The sequence below is a fragment of the Ictidomys tridecemlineatus genome, chromosome 3, assembly GCF_052094955.1.
Source record: "Ictidomys tridecemlineatus isolate mIctTri1 chromosome 3, mIctTri1.hap1, whole genome shotgun sequence".
Classification (NCBI taxonomy): domain Eukaryota; kingdom Metazoa; phylum Chordata; class Mammalia; order Rodentia; family Sciuridae; genus Ictidomys; species Ictidomys tridecemlineatus.
In genome coordinates, this window is record NC_135479.1 from 24,701,204 (window position 1) to 24,725,118 (window position 23,915).

Here is a 23,915-nt window from a genome sequence, read left to right on the forward strand (position 1 = left end):
AACATTTTTGGCCATACCAACCCCCACCACCACTTAGGTCAAGAGAGCTACTTTCCAGATTGGTCTCTAAGTCTTTCCTGGCCATTTGCTAAAGCAATCAGTTTGGAAGTTCTCTCTCAGATCTTATCCTAATCCCTCTTGCGGTTTTCAAAGACTTTTTGTTTGTCAGGGAAATAGCCAAAACTTTAGCATTTGCTGCCTAATCCCTAGGAGGAGAAATGAAGTAAAGAGTTAGAACTAGGAGGGGGTGGCCACCAGATCCTCACTTCCAGGGAACCGTGCTAGAGGAAAAGGGTTTCACACAGGTGTGAATACCAAGAGGCAAGAGATAATTGAGGGCCACCTTATCCATTTGGGATAGAAGACCAAAGGCCTGAGGCTCCCAGAGAAAATGGAATTCCGAGCCTTTCTGTCCCCTGATGGGAAAACATCCCAGGGAAAGAGAAGAAAGTCTTTCTTTTCCTTTCCTTTGCTTGGAGCCTGGGGGTTTGGATCAGTTTCCAAAATCTCTACTGAAACTCCCCCGTCCTGCAATGTGTAGGGGCATCTACAACTCTAAGAAAACAAACCCCTTATTAATTAGATTAGGGAACATCTTGATGGGGCAGGGAAAGAAGATTAGGTGGATCCCCAGCTTTTAAAGTTAGGTTTGGCTTAGTTTGTCACTAAATTGAAAGGGACACCAAAATTTACCCTTCCTCCCCCAGCATGGTGGTGCATGGTTGTAATCCCATACTGGAGCCGGGGTAGGGTGGGGGTGATTTTAAGCAAAAGGATTGTGGGTGAAACATTACAGTCTGACAAACCTGTAAATTGTTAAAAAAAAAAAAAAAAAAAAAAAAGCAAAAGGATTGCACAGTTTGAGGCCACCACCCTGGGCAGTTTAGCAAGATCCTGTCTCAAAATAAAAAAAAAAAATTGAAAAGGCTTGGGATGTAGCTCAGTGGTTGAGCATCAAAAATTCAATCCCTAGTACAAAACAAAACAAAACTTGTCCTGCCTACTTTATACATAAGTGTCAAGTTAATGTCTACTTTACTTGAAGGTAGCCTGAGAGTATTGGCAAGAACATCTCCCCTCCTCATTAAAGAGAAACTGGGAATCAAACCCAGGGGTGCTTTACCACTGAGCTAAACTCCAGCCCTAGTTTTCCTTTTATTTTGAGACAAGGTCTCTCTAAATTGCCCAGGTTGGCTTTGAACTTGTGATCCTCCTGCCACAGCCTCTTAAGTTGCTGGGATTCTACCACTGTGCTGGGCTTCCTCGTTGAAAATAAATAAAATGAAATTAGGAAGCCACTGATTCAGCCCAGCACAGAGGGCTATGGAAGTTTATTTTGGAAGAAAGGGCTTTGGAGACAAACCTAACTTTGTTTAATAGTAGGGTGATTTAGTATTACTAGGAATTGAACCCAGGGGTGCTTTGCTATATCCCAAGTTTCCCCTCTTTATTATTTCTTTTTTTAAATTTTGAGATAGGATCTTGCTGAGTTGCCCAAGCTGACCGCAAACTTGGAATCCTCCCATCTTAGCCTCCCCAGTCACTAGGTTTACAGGTCCCTGCCACCATGCCTGGTTCAAAATTTTTTTTGGTAAAAGACTAGGTTTTGGCTATGTTGCCCAGGCTGACTCTGAACTAGGTTCAAGCAATCCTCCTTCCCCAGCCTCCTGAGTACTTGGGGCTACAGGTACATACCACTTCATCTTGCTACCCAAAGATCCACCCCCTTTATTTGTGTGTGTGTGTGTGTGTGTGTGTGTGTGTGTGTGTGTTTGGTACCAGGGATTGGATGCAGGGATGCTTAAGTACTGAGCCACATCCCTAGCCCTTTTTATTTTTTATTTTATTTATTTATTTTTTAACATTCTAGTTTTTGGTGGACACAACATCTTTATTTTTACGTGGTGCTGAGGATCGAACCCAGTGCCCCACACATGCCAGACAAGCATGTTACCGCTTGAGCCACATCCCCAGCCCTTTATTTTTTATTTTGAGCAAGGTGTTGCTTAGGACCTCACTAAATTGCTGAGGCTGGCCTCAAGTTTGCTATCCTCCTGCCTTAGAGCCACTGAGGTTACATGTACCCTTGTGCCTATCCTTCCTAGGGATTTTTTTTTTTTACTTTATTTTTTAAAAAATTTGTTCTAATTAGCTCCTAGGGATTCTTAAATTCTTTCTTTAATTTTTTTTTAAATGTTCAGGGAAATTGAAAAAAATAATACAGAGAACTCCAACACATCTTCTACCAAAATTGACCAACTTTTAAAATTTTGCCATTTTTGTTTTATCAGGTCATTTATCTGCCTAGATAACAAACCACTCTAAACATTTTTGAGTCGATCATATAATCATGCTTCTTTACTACTTAATACATTCATGTATGTCTCCAAAGAACGAGGGAGGATATTCACTTATGTATTAACTTACGTAACCAAGGTACATACAGACATCAAATTCAAGAAATGTAACATTGATATGTGAAGTCCATAATCTATTTTTTTCTATTATCCTGGTAATGTCATTAGGGAATTCCCCTTCATTATTTGATCCTTTCTAGGCTGGTGTATTGCATTTAATTTTTATGTCTCCTTAATTCTTCTTTAATCAGTATTTCAGTATTTTTCTGTCATGATAGCAATTTTATTTTATTCATTACTTTTTTCCTTTTTGGTACTGGGGATTGAATCCAGGGATGCTTAACCATTAAGCCACATCTCCAGCCCTTTTTAGGTTTTATTCTGAGATGGGGTCTCGATAAGTTGCTTAGGGCCTCACTAAATGATCACCTGCCTCAGTGTGCTGTGCTGTTGAGATTACAGCAGGGTGAGGTAGGAATGGAGGCTTATTTTTTTTCTTTTATGATTTTTCTCTGTTATGTTGTATTTATTTCAAAAGTGTTTTTTTTTTCCATGTAAATATCTAATTTGTTAAAAAGTCTACCCTTTGTCCATTAAATTGTTTTCGGGGAGAGGGGGTTCCTGGGATTGAATCAGGGGTACTCAACCACTTAGCCACATTCCCAGCCCCTGCCCTTTTTTTTTTTTTTTTTGAACTGTGGGTCTAACCCAGGGCTTTGTGAATGCAAGGCAGATGCTTTGCCACTGAGCTACATCCCATCCCCCAGCCCTTTTTTGTATTTTATTTAGACACAGGGTCTCACTGGGTTGCTTAGCGCCTCCTTTTGCTGAGGCTGGCTTTGAACTCCCGAATCTCTTGTCTCAGCCTCCTGAGCCTCTGGGATTACAGTTGTGTAACACAGCGCCCAACTTCATTTGCTATTATTAATAGTTTGTCATAAAAATATAATGGGGGCTGGGGTTGTGGCTCAGTGGTAGATCGCCCTCCTCACATATATGAGGCACTGGGTTCGATCCTCAGAACTGCATAAAAATAAATAAATAAACAAAATAAAGGTATTGTGTCCATCTACGACTAAAAACAACAACAAAAAAAAATATAATGGACTCAGTCTGGAAAGGAGTAGGGAGAGAGACACACAGAGAAAGAGAGCAAGCACTTATATTCTCAAAATTAAAAAGAATCACTGATAACAGTTTCTTTTCGGATTTTCGTTATTTCAGTTTTTATCATGAAATATTGATGCTTAACAAAGCTAATATAAAATTTACCTGTATGGTTGCAAGAATATTAAAGTCAATACTTGTAAAGCTACCACTCAGATAAAACCTCAATGTCTTTAAGGTGCCCTGTGTGCCCCTCTGAAATCAGCCCTGGATGTATTCTATTTTTTTCAGAATTAAACATAGTCTGGAATTTTGCATTTACCATTCCCTTTGTTTTCTTTAAAATTTTCTCTCTTCTGGATGTATCCCTAAATAATATGTCATTTAGTTTTGCACACTTAACTTATATAAACACAACATTAATGTGTATATTCTTTAGTTTTAGTTGTTTTTTTTTTTTTTTTGGATCAGCATTGTGAGATTCACCATGTTGGTGTATGTTGCTGAAGGTCATTGTGTCTGCTCATTAATATTCCATGGCAAGACCATACCAGGTGGCCCAGCAGGGTGGTGCATGCCTGTAATTCCAGAGGCTCAGGAGGCTGAGGCAGGAGGATCACGAGTTCAAAGCCAGCCTCAGCCAAAGTGAGGTGCTAAGCAACTTAGTCAGAGTGAGACCCTGTCTCTAAATAAAATACAAAATAGGACTGAGGATGTGGCTCCATGGTCAAGTGCCCCTGAGTTCAATGCCTGGTTCCAAAAAACAAAACAAATAAACAAAAGTAACAGGTTTTATTTCTACCTTCTCCTGTTGATGGACGTTTGTGTGATTTCTAGTTTTGTTATAAACAATGCTGCTATGAGTATTCCTGTGTATGTCTCTCTAGGTCACTGTGCAGGAGTTTCTGTAGAATAATTTCTTTCTAGTCTTTTATGCTCATGTAGTTAAAAAAACTTTCCAATCAATAGAAATATATAAACACCTACTGTCATGTATAACTAATTAGAACAAATTTAAAAAAAGAAATATGTGAACACAATACTCAATTCTGTGCTACACTCTTTTGATAATCTTTTCTTTAAGGGTTTCTAAGTCTTTTTGAACATAATATTTCATCAACTGACTGTAAAAGAAGTTACTTGAACATTATCCTATTTTTGAGCATTATATCGTTAATAGTTTTTTCTTGACAATAAATAACATGTCTTTGTTCCACTTCTTTTTAAGAAGCTAATTTTTTTTAAAAAATAACTGTATAATATGCACAATTTTATAATTTTAATCATTTATGTGTAAAAATTCAGTAGCATTAAGAATAGTGCAAACATCACACTGTTTATCTCATGAACATTTTTCATCATCTGAAACTGAAATTCTGTATGAAGAATTATATGATGTTTTCCCTTTGGATCTAGCCTATTTTATTTAGCATAACATTTTCAAGATTCATCCATGTTGTAGCAGGTAGCAGAATTTTATTGCTCTAAAAGGGTGAATTAAAAAACAAAACAGAATTTTTGGTAGAAAGGTTCTTCAGAGGTACAAATTCTTAGTTAAACTATGAAGTTTTCAAGATCCTTGTTGTTTTAAAATCATTCTTTCTTCCTGGCTCATGCATCAAAAATTTAATACAATTTTTTTCCTCCTACACAGCTATTTAAAATGTTTATTTCACTATATTCTTGCTAGTAATGAATATTAGAAACATTTTTAAAAACTCAACTCTATTTTCCTGACCCCTTCACTTTTGTTTTAATTTATATCTATAAAAAGTGGTTTGCCTTCTGAGTGTTCACAGCTGGTATTGATAGTTAGAACATTCAGTAAATATCTAATATGGGCAAGTAGGCATACTAGAGGGCCAGGGAATTATTAAGAAAAAAGAGGATCTATCCGGAGTGAAATTTTGGCTTTGAGTGACACACTAATTAACAAATCTTGATATGGTTAATGGGGTGCAACTTGATCTCCCAGAAGGAAATCCCTTAGATAGATCTTAGCAAAAGGTGTATGTGGATAGCCCCCTTGAAATGTCGTCTTGGCTGCATGGCATCAGGGGAGACCAGAAAGGCAAAGGGGTTGCAACACGTAACTCTGATGGTTGCCAATGACTATCTGAAATCTTGAGTTGAGAATTCTGAGGCTATATGATCAGACACAGGGGGAAGAGGATGCTCATCAGTTAACACTGCATACAAGACTGTCATAGGCACAGAACTAGGGAGTGGCAAGCTCAAGAGATGTCCCTTGGTTGCTATTCTTGATGTAGACCAGTTAGCCTTTTAAGTGACTACATTGATGATATTTCATCTGATGACTGTGGTGTATCTTATTTACTAAGATTTTTTAAAAGGCACTAACAGGCTGAACAGCACTTTATCTAATCCTAATAGTCATTTTTTCTCAGATAGTATCAAACAAAACTTATCCAAAGTATTTTCATTTGACACCTCTCTGGCACTGTGTTAGACTCACTGGGAGATACAATAGTCTTTGCATCCAAGGATTTAATACATAAATACTGGTAACAAAATTAGTTTTAAAGAACATAAGATACAAACACAAAAAATGATACAAACAAGTAAAAGTGTCTAATAAATGTTTAGACAACAAATGCCAGGAGTACAGACATGGAGGAGCTCTGGGGTCTGAATCATCCTGGGGTTCTCTTAAAAAATGTAACAAGTTTCCTATTTTGGTGTATAAAATAATTCAAGCATCTTTGCATCCTTCCCTTCACCAGAAATAACAGGCTGAATGATAACAAGTTTGTAATAGTGGGAAAGGAAGAAGGAAAGAGAAGGAGAGAAGAAAAGGATAGAAGTGAGGATAAACAAGGATTAAAAAGAGAAGAGAAAAGAGTTGAGGGACAGAGGAGCCTGAGAATAATAAAGGGGGAAGAGAAGCAACAAAGAAAAAAGAAAAATTGGAAAGAGGGTAAAGGTAAAGGGGGAGGAGGAGAGGAATTGACAGTGTCGGGAGCAGGAAGAAAAATGGAGGAACAAAAGGAGGTGGGGGGAGAGAGAGAGGAGGGGCAAGGGGAGGGGCTGGGAGGAAGAGGAAGGGAAAGAGTGGGATTAGGAACCTCATTTGAAAGCAATTTAGAAATAACTCTCATATTTGTTTCCTACACACCTTGTAGACATGCTTTAGAAACGAAAAGAAAATCATAGAAAAGTACTCAGTAATTTATCATGTAAGTGCTGAGCAACTATTTTCAGGTTATGTTTAAGAGTGGAAATTAATTTGCTATAATAGAAGTTCTTAAAAATTTTGAAGTGTTAATGGGAGAGGTGGGTGAATGGAAACAAATTCTAGATTAACTAGTGAAAACCAGAAATCACTTTAAGAATTCTATCCACCTTTAGTCAAACAACCAGTTTAAAAAAAAAAAATAACATACTATTATTAGGTTGAGTCTCTTTTGTTTGTAAAACTGGTTTGTATATGAAGAGAGACTGAAGTTTTTAATGATTTTTTTTGTGTGTGTGTATGCGTGTGTGGTACGAAATACTTGTGAAACAATATTTGTATTAATTTATTAAAAATTAGAAAGTAAGAAGTCTTAGCTTTTAAAAAAAGTTTTTAAAAAACTTTTTTTTTTTTTCTTAAGAACTCTGAATATTTTTGGCATCCTGGAAAAAAAAAATTCTAACTAGAAACAAGAGTAAAATCAATGAATTTTAACAGGAGTAAAAAATTTAAAGAGCAAACAGAAATAATTTTCTTTTCAAAAAGTCAGAAAAAATTCTTAGGCACATGTGTTGTGTAGATAAACTGGAATTAAATTAATGTGGTTTGATGTTATAAATGATTCATTATGAATTAAAATAATTCAAATACTAAGAAGACATGTTCATTTCAAGTACAAAATTATTTTATTTGTAGTTCCATCTTAAATAATATTTAGGTAATAATTTTTTGTTGCTTTTTATATTTTGTTTTATTTCTGAAAAACCTTTGTCTTTTCTTGAATTGTACAGTTTCCCTCAAATGAACTAGTGATCTATTTGACACTTTGTGCTGTAAGAACTAAATAAAATTGTTCATTATCATTTAATCAAATGATTTTAGAGTTAAATAAAATGGAAAAGGCAGTGTTAGAGTAATGTGGAGAATGTTCTTGACTATTCTACATTTTTCAATAGGGACTGAATGGAGTAGTTTGATTTACTCACAAAATGAATTTGGAAATGTCCATTTAAAAAAATTAACAGAATAAATTTTGTCCTTCCTAGCCTTAAAGTTTCTACATTGTAAACCTGAGCCAAAACAAAAAATTGAGAGGTTTTGTCACATAGGGTGTGTGACTCTCAGAAAAACAAATGATTATCTTTTAAAGTTACCTTTTCCCCTGAGTCTTTTATCTCAGTAATACACTTATTTTTAAGGCTTGAAACACGTTGAATCCTTTCTGAATAAATGATAACTTGAAGAAGGAATATCTTCTTTTCTAGTTATGATTCTCTTATATTTTGTGAGACATCCTAAACACATAATTATCCTTATTGATTTGACTGGAGAAAATGCTGCATGTGCTTTTAAACTGGGACTAATTTACACATTCTCAAAGTTTATAGGCATTTAAAGGAACCACACTAAGACTTCAAATTACAGGAAGAAACAAAACATTCCAAGGTAGTAACAATGAAAAAACAAGCAAACAACCAAAAATAAATCAAATAACCCCCCAAATAAACAAACAAAACCCCCAAACCTTTGAAGTCAAAGTTGTTCAGTAATGTAATTTTTTTTCCTTTTCTGTATTTCACAGCAACCATTTTTATTTCAAAATTGATTATGATTAATTAGAAATATAAAATAAAAATTTTATTCTAATGTATTTTCCTCTGCTTTCCATTTTTTTTGTTCTGTCATAAAATATGCTAAAATTTTTAAACAAAAAAGTCACTGATAAATGTTAAATTGAAAATGCAATACATATTCTGGATATTCAACCAAAGGAATTAATCCAAAGGAGGAAAAAAGTTGTTCTGCACTATTTATAAAAGTTAAAAATTGGATGTAATGTACATATCTAAAAACAATGATTAATGAACTACAGCTATTATACTGAATGAAAATGAGTTATGAAAAAACTGAGGCAGCATTGAAAAATGCTGTGGTACAATAACAAGTAAAAAATTAAGATAGAAAAATAAGATGACAAAATGTAAAACTATTACAAGTGAACAAATGATGGAAACATTTATGAACACAATTGTTGATTTTTAAAATTTTCTATTCCCATTTTTTTTTTTTAAAGCTGTTTTAGACTGGGGTTGTAGCTCAGTGGTTGAGTGCTTGCCTCACATGTGTGAGGCACTGGGTTCCATTCTTAGCGCCACATTAAAAAATAAATAAATAAATAAATAAACAAAATAAAAGATATTGTGTCCAACTAAAAAATATTTTTAAAAAGCTGTTTTATTCTTTTTAATTAAGTTTTTTTTAAGAGGGAGAGAGAGGAGAGAGAGAGAGAGAGAGAGAGAAATTTTTAATATTTATCTTTCAGTTTTCAGTGGACACAATATCTTTGTTTTATTTTTATTTGGTGCTGAGGATCGAACCCAGTGCCCTGTGCATGCCAGGCAAGCGTGCTACCACTTGAGCCACATTCCCAGCCCCAAGATATTGTGTCCATCTACAACTAAAAAAATATTTTTAAAAAGCTGTTTTATTCTTTTTAATTAAGATTTTTAGTTGTAGATAAACATAATACCTTTATTTATTTTTATGTGGTCCTGAAGATTGAACCCAGTGCCTCACACATGCTAAGGGAATGCTCTACCACTAAGCATATATATATATATATATATATATATATATATTTTTTTTTTTTTTTTTTAATCTGCATTTATTTGTATGTTCATATTGGAGGAGAATGGATTAGAATCCTATCTTTAGAATGGAGTCAAGTTTCAGTGTTTCTGAATTCAGAGGGGAGTTGACCAAACCCTTCTCTAGGAAAGATGAAGGAGGAGGAGGAAGAGGAGCCCAGCAATAAGAGAGGGGGAGGGCTGGGGTTGTGGCTTAGTGGTAGAGTGCTTGCCTAGCATGTATGAGGCACTGGGTTTGATCCTCAGCACCACATAAAAATAAATAAAATAAATGTCTATCAACAACTAAACAACAAAAAATAAAATAAATAAAAAAAGAGGGGAGAGTACAGTAAAAAATAATAATTATTGTTAAATAATTATTATTTAAAAATTTTTGGCAGCTGTATTTTGACTCTTACACAAACTAAAATTAAACTCTGCATTGAGGATTCATCTCAATCCAGAAAGGTAAGGTAGAAAAAAAAATGGAAAACAAATACAATGTTTGCTAGTTGTCTTTAATATAAACAAAAGAAAGAAAAACAACAACAACAACAACAACAAAAAAAAAACCCAAAAAACGAGAAAGGAAGCTGGAAGGGAAAGGTACTCCAAGCCTACTCATTTCTACCCCACTCTAGGATGGGAGTCTTGACAAGAAATAACCTTTCCTTTAGGTTAATTTTAATGCTGGGCTCAGGCAGAGGGAGAGATGAAGCACCAATCAACACCATTTAGTTTCCCCCATCCCAGCCTGAAATAGCCAGGTCACTGAGGCAAAACTGATGTGGGGACCAAGACCTGTCTCTCACCCTGGTAGCCTCCTCTCTTGTGTTCTTTCAGCTTTTACAGCTTCCAGCTACACAAACAGAAGCCCCTGGGTGTGGGGTGGGGGGAGGTTGGAGAGGATTAGAATTCAGTGAAACAGCTGATTAAAAAAAAGAATCAATCAGTTTCAATAGACTAATAATTGCTACATTGTTAATTAAATAAGGATTTTTAATCAGTTTAAGTCACTTTATATTTTCTTCTAAAACTAAAAAATGGTTTCAGCTAAAATTTGGGCTATATTTTTATTATACTGTTTTAAATGGAAGAGTCAATCTAAAAGTGAACTGAACTCAATTATTATTATTTTTTAATTGTTTATTTTTAACTCTAGGACAGTAATTGGTGGGCTGCTATTTGCAGGTCTAGATGGAGTGGGTTTTTTTTTTTTTTTTTTTTTTTTGGTGGGGTGTAACTTGCCTTTGTTTTAGGAAGAAAGAGATATAGTAGGAGATGTGTTTTCCCTGGGGAGAAAATCTGAGAGGTGTTTTTATCAACACCTAAAGATTTAAACAAAATGAATGAAACAGCACTTAAAGTTTCTGGGAACTAGGATGCTCTCCATAGGGCATCTTCTTTGTTTCCCAATGCAAGGGGGGTGGGGGGGGGAAGAGTTAAGTAGATTGGAGCAACTATTTAGGAAAAGGCCAAGGAGATGTCTGTAGCCCTTTCAAAAATTCACACACATCACCAAGAAAAGTCCCCAGGCAAACAGACCCATATTTTCTGGCCAAGAGAGCTCCCATCTCTGCCTACCCCCACCCCCGGACTAATTTTTCTGAATACTCTTTGCTTTTCTCGTTGCTTTTCATTCAGAAAGTGTTTATTGAGTGCCTACTATGTGGTAGGCACCATTTTCAGCTAATTGGTTTTGTTTGTTTTGAAATTATGTTTGTGATCAAGAGCTGACTAAATATTAAGAATCGGGATCCAACGGGGAGGGTCCGAGGAGGTGTGGGAGCTGAGACACAGAAGTCTCCCACCTTCTTGGACAGAAAACATTCTTTTCTACACAGCAACCAACAGCTTATAGTATTTTTGTCCTAATTGCTTCATGGGAAGAAAAATTCCACAAAAATAAAATTTCGACAAACACGTGTCTGGCTAGAACAAAACGCTCATTTGGGAGGGTGGGTTCTGAAGGTGGTGAAGGAGATAGAGAAACCGAGTTGGAAGCAGTCCTCCGCCCACGTCCCACCCCCATTTCTTTTCAGCGCGCAGGGAAAAATGGGAGGGGGACAAAGGTGCTGGATGTTGTCTTTCAACTCCCGACTTTTGAGCCTCAGAAAATCATCCGGCAGAAGGGCGGGGGACCGAAGTGGGAGTTGGCTCACTGACCCTGCAAACGAAAAATAATAACAATAAAAAAATTCAAGGCATTCATATCTGTGTAGTCAACACGTGTTACACAGTCGGCCCGGGCTGCAGGCGACTGAGACAATGGGGTCGGGACGGGAAAACGAGAGTGACCCCCTTCCTCACCTGTCCTCACAGCATGCCTGCCCCAAACAGAATGATTCTCCCTCTTGCAAATCTGAGTAAGACCCAGCACCCGCCCAGTTCAGGGGACTCCGGCATTCCTGGGGGTCGACGCCCCTCTTCTACAGATTGGCTGGATGAGAGGATACTGGGGATCCCCCGGCAGGGTTCTCCGTCACCCCCTGGGGCCATCCCTATTCCCGAAGCTAAAAACTCCTTGGTCTCCCTCGCCGCTTTGCCGGGGATCCCCGGTTTGCGCGTGTAGCGCGCGTCCCGCGCTCCTCTGAGTATCCGGGACTCCGAAGCGCGCCGCGAGCTGCCCCCTCCCCCACCACCCAGACCGGGTGCGACCGCCCACGTGTCGCCCCTTGCCCAGTCGGGTCTTTCCCTCGGGCTCCAGGAGACTAAGGATCCGGAACGAGTTGGTCAAAGCCGAGGGAGGGGATCAGGGCGGATCCGCTTTACCCTCCCCTAGAACAGACGGGGGAGGGGCCGCCGCCCCCTCCCCTAAGCTCCCACCCCTCGCTTCCCCGAGCGCGGAGCGGAAATTACGCCCTCCCCCCGCGGGTCCGACCTGGGGACGTAGGCGGGGCTTCGAGCTCGGCCCCCGCCCTCCGCCCCTCTCCCGCCTTCAAGAATTCTGCACCCCAAACAAAGTTCGGAGACCCAAACCCTGCGCTAAGAGAGCTGTTCTTGTTGTCCGGGATGGAGCCGGCGCCGGGTACTCCACCTGTCTGCCCCTGCATTAGGGAGGGAAAAGGGGACCATTTGAATCTTCACCCGGTCCTCCTCTAAGACCTCCCCCTTTGGATGGCTCGTGTTAGCCCAAACGACCACCCCTCTACCTTCTCTCACCCTGCCTCGCTCCTGGGGTCATCTCGGGCTACGGTTTTCCCCACAACCCCAGAATGTTAATGTAGCAGCTGGATTGGGGGTGTAGGCCATTCATTCTTTCGTGGGGATCCTGAAACACGATTTCCTGCGGTCTGTCGTTCCCAACCACGATCCCCAATGTTCCCAGGTTCCCAGTGCCGCGCTTGCAAAATCCCCCAGTCCTAGACCCCCGGAGACAGTGGGTTGGTCGGGAAACGTGGAGATCCCTACTTAAATATCAAGGAAAAAGGCGCCTTTTTAAATCGCTGGCTCGTGCGACCCCCTCCTGAAGACCCCAGAGTCCTTGGCTTCTCTTTGTCTATCTCGGCCGTCCCCCGCCTGTCAGTCGCTAGCAGTTAACCCGGGTGGGGTGGGCAACCCAGCCACCCAAAACGAATAAAAAATTACCCTACGTTTTACTCTGAGAAGAGATTTGGAGCTCGACCCCCTACCCCAGTTCTGCCCGGGGTAGGGGGAGGGGTGGGGGCGGGGCGCTTCTCCAGGGGCCAGGTTTTTGCAAAAGGGGAGGGGGCGAAGAGACCTTAGAGGACTCCGCACCCAACGTCCCACTTTACCCTGGGGGTGAGTTGAATGACCCCTCCCTCCAAGAAGAAAGGTTGTTGGGTTTGGCGGATTTGGAGGTCCCAGAAACCCTGCGGCGTCGGGGGTCTTCCCCTGCAGGGTGGGTGGGGGCTGTCACCACGTGGCTTAGCCTTTTTTTTTCCGCTCCATTTTTTTTTCAAGTCGATTTTATTTAGAGGCGGCGCCAGGGCGGCCGTGGAGAAACGTGACACACCAGCCCGCTCGGAGGGGTTTCGGACCGAAGGGAAGGATCCGCGCTGCGTCGTCCGTCTCCTAGCGCACCACGGGCACTTCTCTCCAGCTTTCCCCGAACTCTCCGGTGATCTCCGCGCGCCCTCAGGCCGCCCTTCCTGCCCTGGGCTCCGGACAACTTCTGGAGTGGGGTGCAAAGAAAGTTTGCGGCTCCTGCCGCCAGCCTCCCCGCCTCTGGGCCTAGGAGGTTTACCGCCAGCGCCTGCCCGTACGGCCTTACCCGGACCGCGTCCTGCCCCGACACCGCAACCATGAACAAGCTTTACATCGGTAACCTCAACGAGAGCGTGACCCCCGCGGACTTGGAGAAAGTATTTGCGGAGCACAAGATCTCCTACAGCGGCCAGTTCTTGGTCAAATCCGGCTACGCTTTCGTGGACTGCCCCGACGAGCACTGGGCGATGAAGGCCATCGAAACTTTCTCGGGTAAGAGCGTAGCCACCTCCCCGGAAAAAACACATCGAAATCCGGAACAACGGGGACCCTCACCTCCTCTTTCCTTGCCTGCTAACTCTACTCTTCCCTGGGCCTGTGGGGCTCGACTTAAGTACCCGCACTCTACCGACCTCCGACGCCCCCATCCCTTCACCCAACCACACCCCGGAGCAGAAACATTAGGGATCTCCTTGCCCCTCTTCCAGCCGGAGATGCGAAGATGGGGAGGGGGTTCCCTTTACTCCCCACCGACGGGGCGGGAGCCCCTGTTCGCGGTAGTGGGGGTGGTGGCTTTAGGGGCTCAAACGACCCAGTCTGGGCGTTATTTCCACGGCCAGCCCCTCCCTATCCGTCGCTGGATGGCCCCCCAACTTGAACACCCCCAGCTCCCATTCCTCAATCCTGGGCCTTTCCAGTCGTGAGGGGGGTCCCCACACCGTCTCGGGTTTCCCCCTCTTTGGATGGGAACTGCAGCCCTCGGGCAGGGCATGGGAGTAAGGGGCTCCCGTCTCCCGCGCAGGGCTTGGGGCTTGAGCCATTTTGATTTGAAAGTGGGGCGTGAGCGGGGTGGCGCGGCGGCGGCGGCGGCGCCGGGTCGCCATGCTGCTTCCCGAGACGCCGAGGCTGGGCCAAGAGGCGCGCGCTGTGGCCGCAAGGGACCCTCCCCGCGGGGCCCCGCTTGTCTCCTTCAGGTTCTCTGCCTGCGGACCAGCCCCGACAGGTGACGACCCACCGCCTGAAGCCCTTCTCCCATGCCTCAAAAGAAAATTAAAGTTTCATTCTGCTCCCCACCCCACCCCCCATTACGGGAAACGGGGGGCCCTTTTCTCCTGGCACCTACTCCCCACATCTGGGAGCCATGGAGGCAGCACTCTTCACACAAATGCCCTCGCACATTTCCGGAATCAGGCTCTCCGAACGACCCTCTCAAGTAGCTTTTGTGATTAAGCAAAACAGATTAAAAATTAAGAAAACATAACAACGAATTTATAGATTCCACCATTCCAAGTCCAATCTTTTCCCATTGGATTGCGGAAGCCACTGCCTAGATTGCTATGTAGATCTCAAATCCCAGTAACTCTTGAAATACCTAAGTGTGTGTCCTCCACCCGCACCTCCACTTCACTCTAACGTTCAGGTCTCTTTTTTTTTTTAATCTTTAGGCAAAGTCGAATTGCAAGGAAAACGCCTGGAGATTGAACACTCCGTTCCCAAAAAACAAAGGTAGGGAAGAATTCTAATGGGGGGCCGAGAGACAGTTCAGGGGTTCATAAATGTCTCCAGTGGAAAACCATTACTAGCCTTCCCACCCCCAACTCCGGATGTTGGGGGCTGGGAGGGAAGATAGGCCAAGATCTTGTAATGGGTGGTTTACAGCTTGTTTTAAAAAAAAGTTGGGGCTGGGGGTGAGCTAAAGATGTTACTTGTAGAAATAAAGGGGGAAAAAAATCAATTGGGAAAAAACCTTGTGGAGTTTGTTCAAAGTGTGGGGCCATGTTTGTTGGGAAGCTTGAAATCTGTGAAGAGTTTAGATTCATGGCGAAGGCGATTTCTACAACTTCCTAGCAGGCCTCATTTTCTGTTTTTTTTTTCTCACCTTCCCACATCATAATTCTTAAGTGGATTGGGGGGTACATCTTTTCTACTCCCTAGGGGATGTGGAATGAGCCTCTCCTACTCTCCCCCCAAGAATCCTCTTATGCTTGTGCTTTATTTATATTTCTGTAAGAGGCAAAAACATTTTTTTTTTCCCATAGGCCCCCTCCCACAGTCCCTCAGATCTTAGGTCGCCTTTCTCCCCAACTGGATTTTTCACAGAATATGCTTTGGCTGTACTATCCTTTTCGAGCCCCCCCACCCCCACTCCTTCAGCCCATTGTTACAAGGGGACCATCTGGGGTGAGAGCTTTGTGTTCAGGCTGTGAGCTGGGGCTCTTTGGAGGGTCTAGAACTCCGTGGATGAATGGTTGTGTGTGTTGTGGTGTGTTCCAGTACCCACTATCCCCTCTCACCAGCAAAATGGGGTATCTCTTAAAGTGCTTTATAAAAATTCATGCTGAATTTCAGACATTTCCAATTCTGAAACTGCATGTTGCACTCTGGCTGGGAGTGTAGGGCAGTCTTTCTACTTTTCTCACATCAGACTTTAAACATATTGACAGTACAGAGTTTTCTCTTGTGTGGTTGGTTGGAAGCAACCCCCAGTAAATCTTTATTCCCCCCAACCTCCATTTCAAAACTGGAAGTTTGCATAGTCTCTGGACTTTTCCTGGGTAAGAGAAGGCAAGAGGGTGGCTGGATTTTTTTTTTTTTTTTTTTTTGGCGGGGGTAGTTCAAGGATCTAGAAAGTTTAATGGGAGAATCTGCATTGGTTTAGCTTAAGATATTTTACTTGCAACTATTATATCTATAGATAATCAATATGGCTTGTTACTGTGTTTGTACAGCTTGTGATTTATCCTCAAATACTTGAAATACTGTTATTGGGAGGGCAATTACAGTTAGGAGTAAAGAGGCAATAAAATTGGAAGAAGTCTCAATATTTTGAAACTTTCTGAATATGAGAATAAGATGCAAACACATAGACACTAGCAGATTTATTGATTATGGATATTTGAATTGAAAGCTGAATATTGCTGAGAAATATCTCTAATGACTGGAATTTTGAAATATATGGACCTTTTTTTTTTTTTGCTAGAGGATGCTTTACATTTTAAAGAGAATGAAGTGAAAAGCTTGAAATAGCAAAATGTGATGAAATGAACTCAAAACATTTATATTTTAATTTTCATGGTGCCCTATATTTATGGATCTTTTTTCTCAAGCCATCTGCTTGCTTTTATTTCTAGGCTCCTTCTTGTTCCCTCCAAAATGCATTGCTAAGGGCTCTTTGAGTTGGAATGGGGAGGGGGTTTGTGAGAAGACTGGGTAAAAATCTGCCTTTCCATACCCATATTCAATTAGATCTTTTGTGTGTTCTCCCCCTTTCTGAAATAATTTTTGAGTCCAAACATTGAGACAATTGTCTTTTTGGGGGGTTGGGGGGGAAAGTGGTGGTGAGAGGGACTTCATTTTTTTTAGCATGAATCAATTTTTGAAGTCCCAGATTTTAAAAAAGTTTGTTTTCATGAAGTCAGTGTGCTTTCTCATTTTCTGTTCTTTGAGGAAGCATGTTGTGGTATGTGTCTTTAGTCTGAAAGTATTCCTTCATTTGGGTTGGTTACTGACTTTCAATCTCAGTACAGAAGAGAAACTAATTATGACATTCTAAGCAAAATGAACAACTGCACATATATACTATGGATACATATGTATACATATGTGTACATACACTTGTTTTTATTATCTAAGATAAAGTGTTTTCTCAGATAACACTCAGTACTAAATGAATTATGATTTAAATTTCTGAGGCTCATAAAACCCCAACAACTTAAATGTACCTCTATGTACAGGTTTTAAAGAAGAGGAAGTCAAACAAAAGATGTGCTATAGAAGTTATAACTGAGCAGTTTTGATTTTTGTGTTGATATTTTGTATTTACGTTGAATCTTTTTCATGTAATTTAAACACTATCTTAAACTGAAAAGAGCAATTAATTTGAATTTTATAAAAAATGACATTAAGTTTCTCTGCCCTCTTCTCAAACCCTTGTTTTACCTGTTTTGGGATTTGGTTAACAATTTTGGCTTTTTGTTGAATTTTGATATATATTTGCTGTCAAATATTGGTACAAAAATAGAAAAACCCAAGACACTTAAAAAATAGTTTTGGAGAGTTTGTGTATGTGTTTTCTTTTGAGAGACATGAAGTTGAGGTGAAGGGCTACAATCTTAATGAGACTTGTTTACTTCAGGAAATTATTTTTTGAGGGAATTCAACTTTTGTTCTTGCCACTATTTATATGCCTTTTCCTATAGGACTGTGACCTAAGGATGGCATATTTACTGTCAACTGGTGTCATAAAAATGAAAGGTGTTACAAGATGCACAGTGTTTTTCAAGGTGAAATATATTTAAATTAAATAGTCCTAATTTGGTTTCTTTAGTCAGGTAATGTTTCTTTCCTAATTTTTAACTATTAAAACGAATATTAGTCTCATACCCATTCATAAAAGCATGGTAACCCTCAATGTGTTGTAACTTGTTTCCTATTTTACAGCTGAATTTTCTGATGTTACAGGTTTAAAAATCTGAAGGGTTGTCATGTAAATTGAAAAAAAAATTCAATTTATTTAATGAATTTTAGAGGCTCTGAAGAAATACTTGGATCGCTGAATGGTCTCAAACTAAAATTTTTACCTTTAGGAATAGTTTCACGTTTAATAAAATTAAAACAACAATAACAACATGACAACTTGTAGTTAGGAGATAAAATGAAAGGAGTTTGCAAGATAGAAGAGCAGGATTAAATTTTTATTCCATGCACTTTTACTTTAATGATTGTAATGTGAGTTAGCCTTCAAATCAAAAAGAAAGTTAACAACTTATAGGGGAAAAATACACGTGGCTAATTTTCAACAAGTTTAAAACTGAAACAATTTGATTCTTTTAGTAAAAAGGTTTCCAATTGGGTTCTGGTTTTCTTTCTTTAAATAAATGAGAAATGAGTCTTAAAATTTTTCTGCACTACTGTAGTAAAGGTGGAAATTGGGTTCTCCCTCATTTTTAATTTCCTCCTAGAAATTAACTCAGTTTATGAATGTGTAGTTTTTCTTTTGCTAGAAAAATCCTTAGTGTGTTAGTTGCTCAGTATTTCAAGATGAGACATTCCTAAGAACAGTGGTATTTGATTGTCTCTTGGAAGTTTCCATAACCCTTGATTTTCTGACCCAAATTAGAAAGATGATATTTTACTCTGATGGTTTCTCAGATGGAGGACTCTAGTAATGAAGGGAAAGAATTGCAATTCCCATTATTAACTTATTCAGAGCTAACTACTCCAAATGTGTAGGTATGACACAGCTCTTGGTGGAAAAAGTAAAACATTCTTTCTTATAATCATGTTTCAGAGATTAAATATAACATTAGCAATGGGAAGAATCTTGATTCAAAGTTTCTGAGCTTTCTAATCTTCTAAAATTACTTTAATATATATCATTTTAATCTGTTCTATGTGTGTGGGTTCTTTTAAGACTTAAAAGGTTATTCTATATTTTAATGGGTAAGAGCTAGTTGATAAAGATAGTATTGAGGTAGACTAGTGAGTATAGGCTTTAAATTTTTTTTAATCTTAGATTTCGTTTTATTGAGTGCAAAGGGGGAGACAAAGCAAATGATATTTTTAGAAATTTTAGAGATTTTTGAGTTGAAGAAATTATTGATCATCTCTGTGTTAGTGGTGGTGTCAGAATAAAAAAATGAACCAAAGGAAAAGTTTGAGGAACTCATTTTTCCAACTGTTAGAATTTAAAATTATACTAAAATTCAGTCTTTTTACTCCCCATCCTTTTAAAAAATTTTAAAAATGTGGCTAATGTCTTCTCCAAAATTCAAAATTAAATTTTGTGATGGGGTGTTGTAGGGGTGGGAGCTGAAGAAAGAAATAGACCTGCTGCCCGGCAGACACTGAGGATGGGGTGCATTACCCCCTCGCCTCCAGAGGAGCTGCTGGAGGCTCCCAGACACCAGGTTCAGGAGACCCTGGTTGATTGGTTTAGCGCAGGGAAAGGCTTTTTGCTTTTGGGGTTGACTGCTTTCCCTTCCCCTTTAAAATAAAAAACAGAGGGAAAGGATAGTGGCAGCGGCGCTGGAGGGCTTCCTGGAGATCTCCCGCCGCCAGCGCTCCGTGCCCTAACCCTTCTCCGCCCATCCCAGCAACTGCCCCAGCCCCGCAATCGCGGTCGGCTTGGCTGAGGGGCCTCCCGCCTTGCCTTCCTCCCGGGCAGAGGACATCCGCAGCGTGCATCTTTGAGGACTTGCTTCCCACGGCCCGCCAGGCTCCAGTGTGCCTTAGCCTTTGGCATCCTCCGAGCCCAAACCTTGCCGTGACTTCCCCAAGTCCTGCTGCAGGGGTATAGACCCCTTCGGAGACTTTTCTTTCATTCTAAGGCAAGAGGCCAGGAGTTCATTGTGAAGTGAAAAAGAGGCAGAGGACAGAGGAATTGAGTGGGTAAAGGAGCACAAAAGTGGAAGAAAATGGAGATGAAGGTAGTTGCTGTTGTGTCTGGGAACCAGAGAGGTCTCTAGACGTGGGGAATCAAACTTTTAAGAGTTAACAGTTGTCAATTCAAATAATTTAATTAAAAAAATTATTTCTGGTACTGGGGATTGAACCCAAGAGTGCTTTACTGCTGAACTATATCCCCAGCCCTTTCTTTTTCAAGACAGGGTTTCCATAAGTTGCTGAGGCTGGCTTTGAACTTGTGATTCCCTTGCCTCAGCCTCCCAAGTCTGCAGGCAGATAATCTGTCCTGAACACTGACTGAAGCAATAATACATGGAGTAATAGTAATGAAAGTTTTTGTGTAACAGTTCAAAGTGTGGTTAACATGTCAGGGTGCAGCAAGTTTTTTTTTTTGGTCAGTACTGACTGTATTTCAAGCTGTCATGGCTGGGTATTGGGAAGAGTTTTCGATTAGTAATAATCATACCTGGGATAAACCTCATCAGCTACGATACTGCCACTGCACAAAGCTTAGAGTGAGTTTTAACCTTAAGCACTGCTTATATAAAATGAGTGTGGATTTTGAACAAATCAGGGGGAAAAGTTGTCCTGGACCTCATCTAGAAATTGGAGAAAACATGATTGCAATGCCTGTCCTCCAGTTGGTCACCGGTGAGGCTTTGAGGATTTTACTCGGTGTCTCAGCCCCATTCTCAAACTCATGTTGGACTTAATGTTATTAGAAAAAAAACTTGCTCCTACCCACTTCCACTTTTCCTCCCCAAAGAAAGGAATTTCAAAAAAACATACACCCAAGAAAATGCACACCTGATTGGTTATTGATAAAGCTTGATTTGGTTAGAAATGATCCTGTAAGTGAACATGGTTGCAAGTATGGACTGCCATCAGGAAGATGTTCAGTAACTGTTCTTTCTAGTAAAAAAAAAAAAAAAAAAAAATTGAGTTTTGAGGCTTTGATCAAGGGGGAATATTTACTTGTTAATAGGTCAGAAAGGGTGATTCTGGTTTTGAAGTGTTGTATAGCCAGCTTTGTAAGACTTGTTTTCTGCCTTTACAGAACTACAGTAGATTTGCAGTAAATAGAACAGCCTAGAACGAGCTATTACTCTAAACACAAACCACTAATAATAAAATGTTGGTAATGGGGCTGAGGTAGGGGCTCAGCAGCAGAGTGCTTGCCTCACACTTGTGAGGCACTGGGATCCTCAGCACTACAAAAAATAAACAAGATAAAGGTATTATGTCCATCTACAACTAAAAAAAATTATAAAAATGTTGGTTATGGTTAAACCATGATGAAAAGTAGGAGGTTATTTTTCTTTCTTTCTTTCTTTCTTTTTTTTTTTTTTGGTACCGGAGATTGAACTTAGGGGTTCAATCTCCACTTAGGGAACTTAGATTGGACCACTGAGACACCCCGCCACCAGCCCTATTTTATATATATTTTTAGAGACAGGGTTTCACTGAGTTGCTTAGCACCTTGCTGTTGCTGAGGCTGGCTTTGAACTCAGGATCCTCCTGCCTTAGCTGCTGGGATTCCATGCATGCGCCACCATGCCCAGCTCGTTACTGCCCCCTCCCCTTTTTTTTTTTTTTAATATTTCTGATTTGGGGGCTGGGGATGTGGCTCAAGCGGTAGCGCACTCGCCTGGCATGTGTACGGCCCCAGGTTCGATCCTCAGCACCACATACAAATAAAGATGTTGTGTCTGCTGAAAACTAAAATAAATATTAAAAAAAAATTCTGATTTTTGAGACAGGATCTCACTAAATTGCTGAGGCTGACATTGAATTTGAAATCCTCCTACCCCAGCTTCACAAGTTGCTGGGGTTACAGGAGTGTGCCCTGGACTATATGATTTTAATATAGTAAAAAAACCTCATTGCTCTACCCTGAGATCTAACTGTGCAGGCAAACACCATGAAAAGTGCAGTCCTGTTGCAGAGGTCTAGCTCCCAGCAGCAGTGTGCTAGCCATTAGTAAACTGCTTTTGAATGAAATACAGAGCAAACAGCAGGATGATTAAACGAATTTTTGGCTGGACTGTCCAGATATCAAGACTCCTTGGGACAAATCTTGTTAGACAAGGGGCATTTTGGTAACTGGAAGGCATATAAGGGACGGTCTGATAAGAGATGGCTGGGAATTTTGCTCAGTTTGGACTAGGGTTGTGGGAGAAGAAAATAACAGCAGAGGCACAAGAAGTGGGTGAATATTTCAGTGTTCTTCTACCATGTTGATTCTATGCATTGTAGTTAAACTTCCACATTGTCTTAAGAGGGTTAAGGGGAATATTCAATTTTTTTCATTGCAAATTAAGTTACAAACTATCAAGATATTTTGGGCACTTAATTATTTTTTAAAAATTTTTTAAAATATAAAGAACCTGTGAGCTTTAATTTGCTTATTTCCTGCATGAATGACGCCAGCTCTACATGAGTGGGCCAGTGTGTGTTAATCAGCACAGGCAGGGTTCAGAAACAGATATCAATGGCCAACACCACACCCATGAGGGCTAGAGGAGAGAGACCTCCAGGGCACACCTGGCTCAACCAGTGGGAGCTCCAAGGTCACTGCCTCCAGCCCAGAGCAAGCTCCCCTCAGTAGGCCGGCTCTTCACCAGGCTTATTTTGGCCACTTTCAGTGGAAAATGAATGAGTGACGCCTGGCATGCGTGCGGCCCAGGTTCGATCCTCAGCACCACATACAAACAAAGATGTTGTGTCCTACGATGATTAAAGAATAAATATTAAAGTTCTCTCTCAAAAAAAAAAAAGAAAAAAAAGAAAATGAATGAGTGAAATTTGATTGGATAGTAATTGTTCTTTTTTTTTGGAGGGAATATTAGGGATTGAACCCAGGGATGCTTAACCACTGAGCCACATTTCAAACTCATTTTTTAAAATTCATCTTTGAGACAGGGTCTCCCCAAGATTTTGAGGCTGGCTTTGAATTTGAGCTCCTCCTGCCTCAGCCTCCCAAGCTACTGGGATTACAGGCGTGTGCCACCATTAAATTAAGGCTCAAGGAGGGCGGAAGCTCTATAATATCAGAGACTTAGGACCATCTTAGATCTCTCATCCTCCATACCTGTACAGGTTTTTTCCTCTCAAGATAACTGTATAAAGTTGTTTTTGTTGTTTATTTGGGGTTACTTAGCCCTCGTGCGTGCTCAGAAACCAGTGCTCTACCACTGAGCTCTGTTCTTAGTCCCAGGAGATAGTTTTTTAAAAGCAAGAGCTCTACTGCTATAACTTTAAAGTGACCCTAACAGTAATATGCAGTAGCTATTATAATGATCATATTCTTTTGCTTTGGATATTGACTTCATTGCCTCCTGTTTTGTCCAGTCTTTGTTCTCAAGCTTTGCAGTTCTCTGCTGTGCCCTGTAGAGCTGAGGGTAATTCCAAGAGAATCAGAAATGGTCAAGTATATCGACATTTGAAAATGGTTCATGAGAGTGTGGCAGTGTGTGGTACATACCAGGCATTGTGTTTGGGTGTTTTTTTGTATATTTATGTGCATTTGGAGTGTATTTTATGTAACATGTTGAAGGGGATCTGTGTAGGGTTCCTTTAAAACTATGAACCTGTGCTGAAAGGAAAAGCAAAAGCTATCTTTGGAGAGAGAGAGAGAGAGGAAGCTCACTAGAGAAAACTGGATCATGAGCCTGTCAGTACTGTTGCCTATCAATCTGAGACAGGCTTGGGGAGATGGGGCAAGCATGGTGGGAATCCTAGGTTCTTCATTAGGAGAAATGAGCTTTTTTGATTGTTGATTCTCTGAACCTGGGCCAGGTTCCTACTTGAAATTTCACATTTTTGACCACTATCAAAGATGCATTAGAAAAGGGACACTGTGGGGTCCACCTGGATCTGCAAATGTGGAAAGTGTATTAAGAACTGAGTCCTTTTGGGATTTGAGAGGATACCAGGTGGGAGATGAGTATATTGGATTCTTGGAGGCCCAGGAGGTGAGTTGCTTCCTTCCTTTGCCTTTGTAGAGGCTTTTCCTTTTTCCCTGGTCTGCTATGCTAGTCTGGAAACAGCTCCCAA

At 40.5% G+C, this 23,915-nt stretch overlaps 1 protein-coding gene and 1 pseudogene across 1 annotated transcript in view; one reads left to right on the forward strand and one right to left on the reverse strand.

Moving 5' to 3' along the window:
• The first annotated feature begins 13,232 nt into the window (after positions 1-13,232).
• The window catches only part of Igf2bp1 (insulin like growth factor 2 mRNA binding protein 1), a 45,535-nt gene continuing 34,852 nt past the window's right edge, over positions 13,233-23,915 (forward strand). The window contains exons 1-2 of the mRNA XM_005321703.4: positions 13,233-13,727; positions 14,900-14,960. Of these exons, the coding sequence (XP_005321760.1) occupies positions 13,553-13,727; positions 14,900-14,960 (236 nt within the window). The 5' untranslated portion in view covers positions 13,233-13,552. The remainder of the gene's footprint in view (positions 13,728-14,899; positions 14,961-23,915) is intronic.
• Positions 20,256-20,370, reverse strand: LOC120884704 (U4 spliceosomal RNA; annotated as a pseudogene).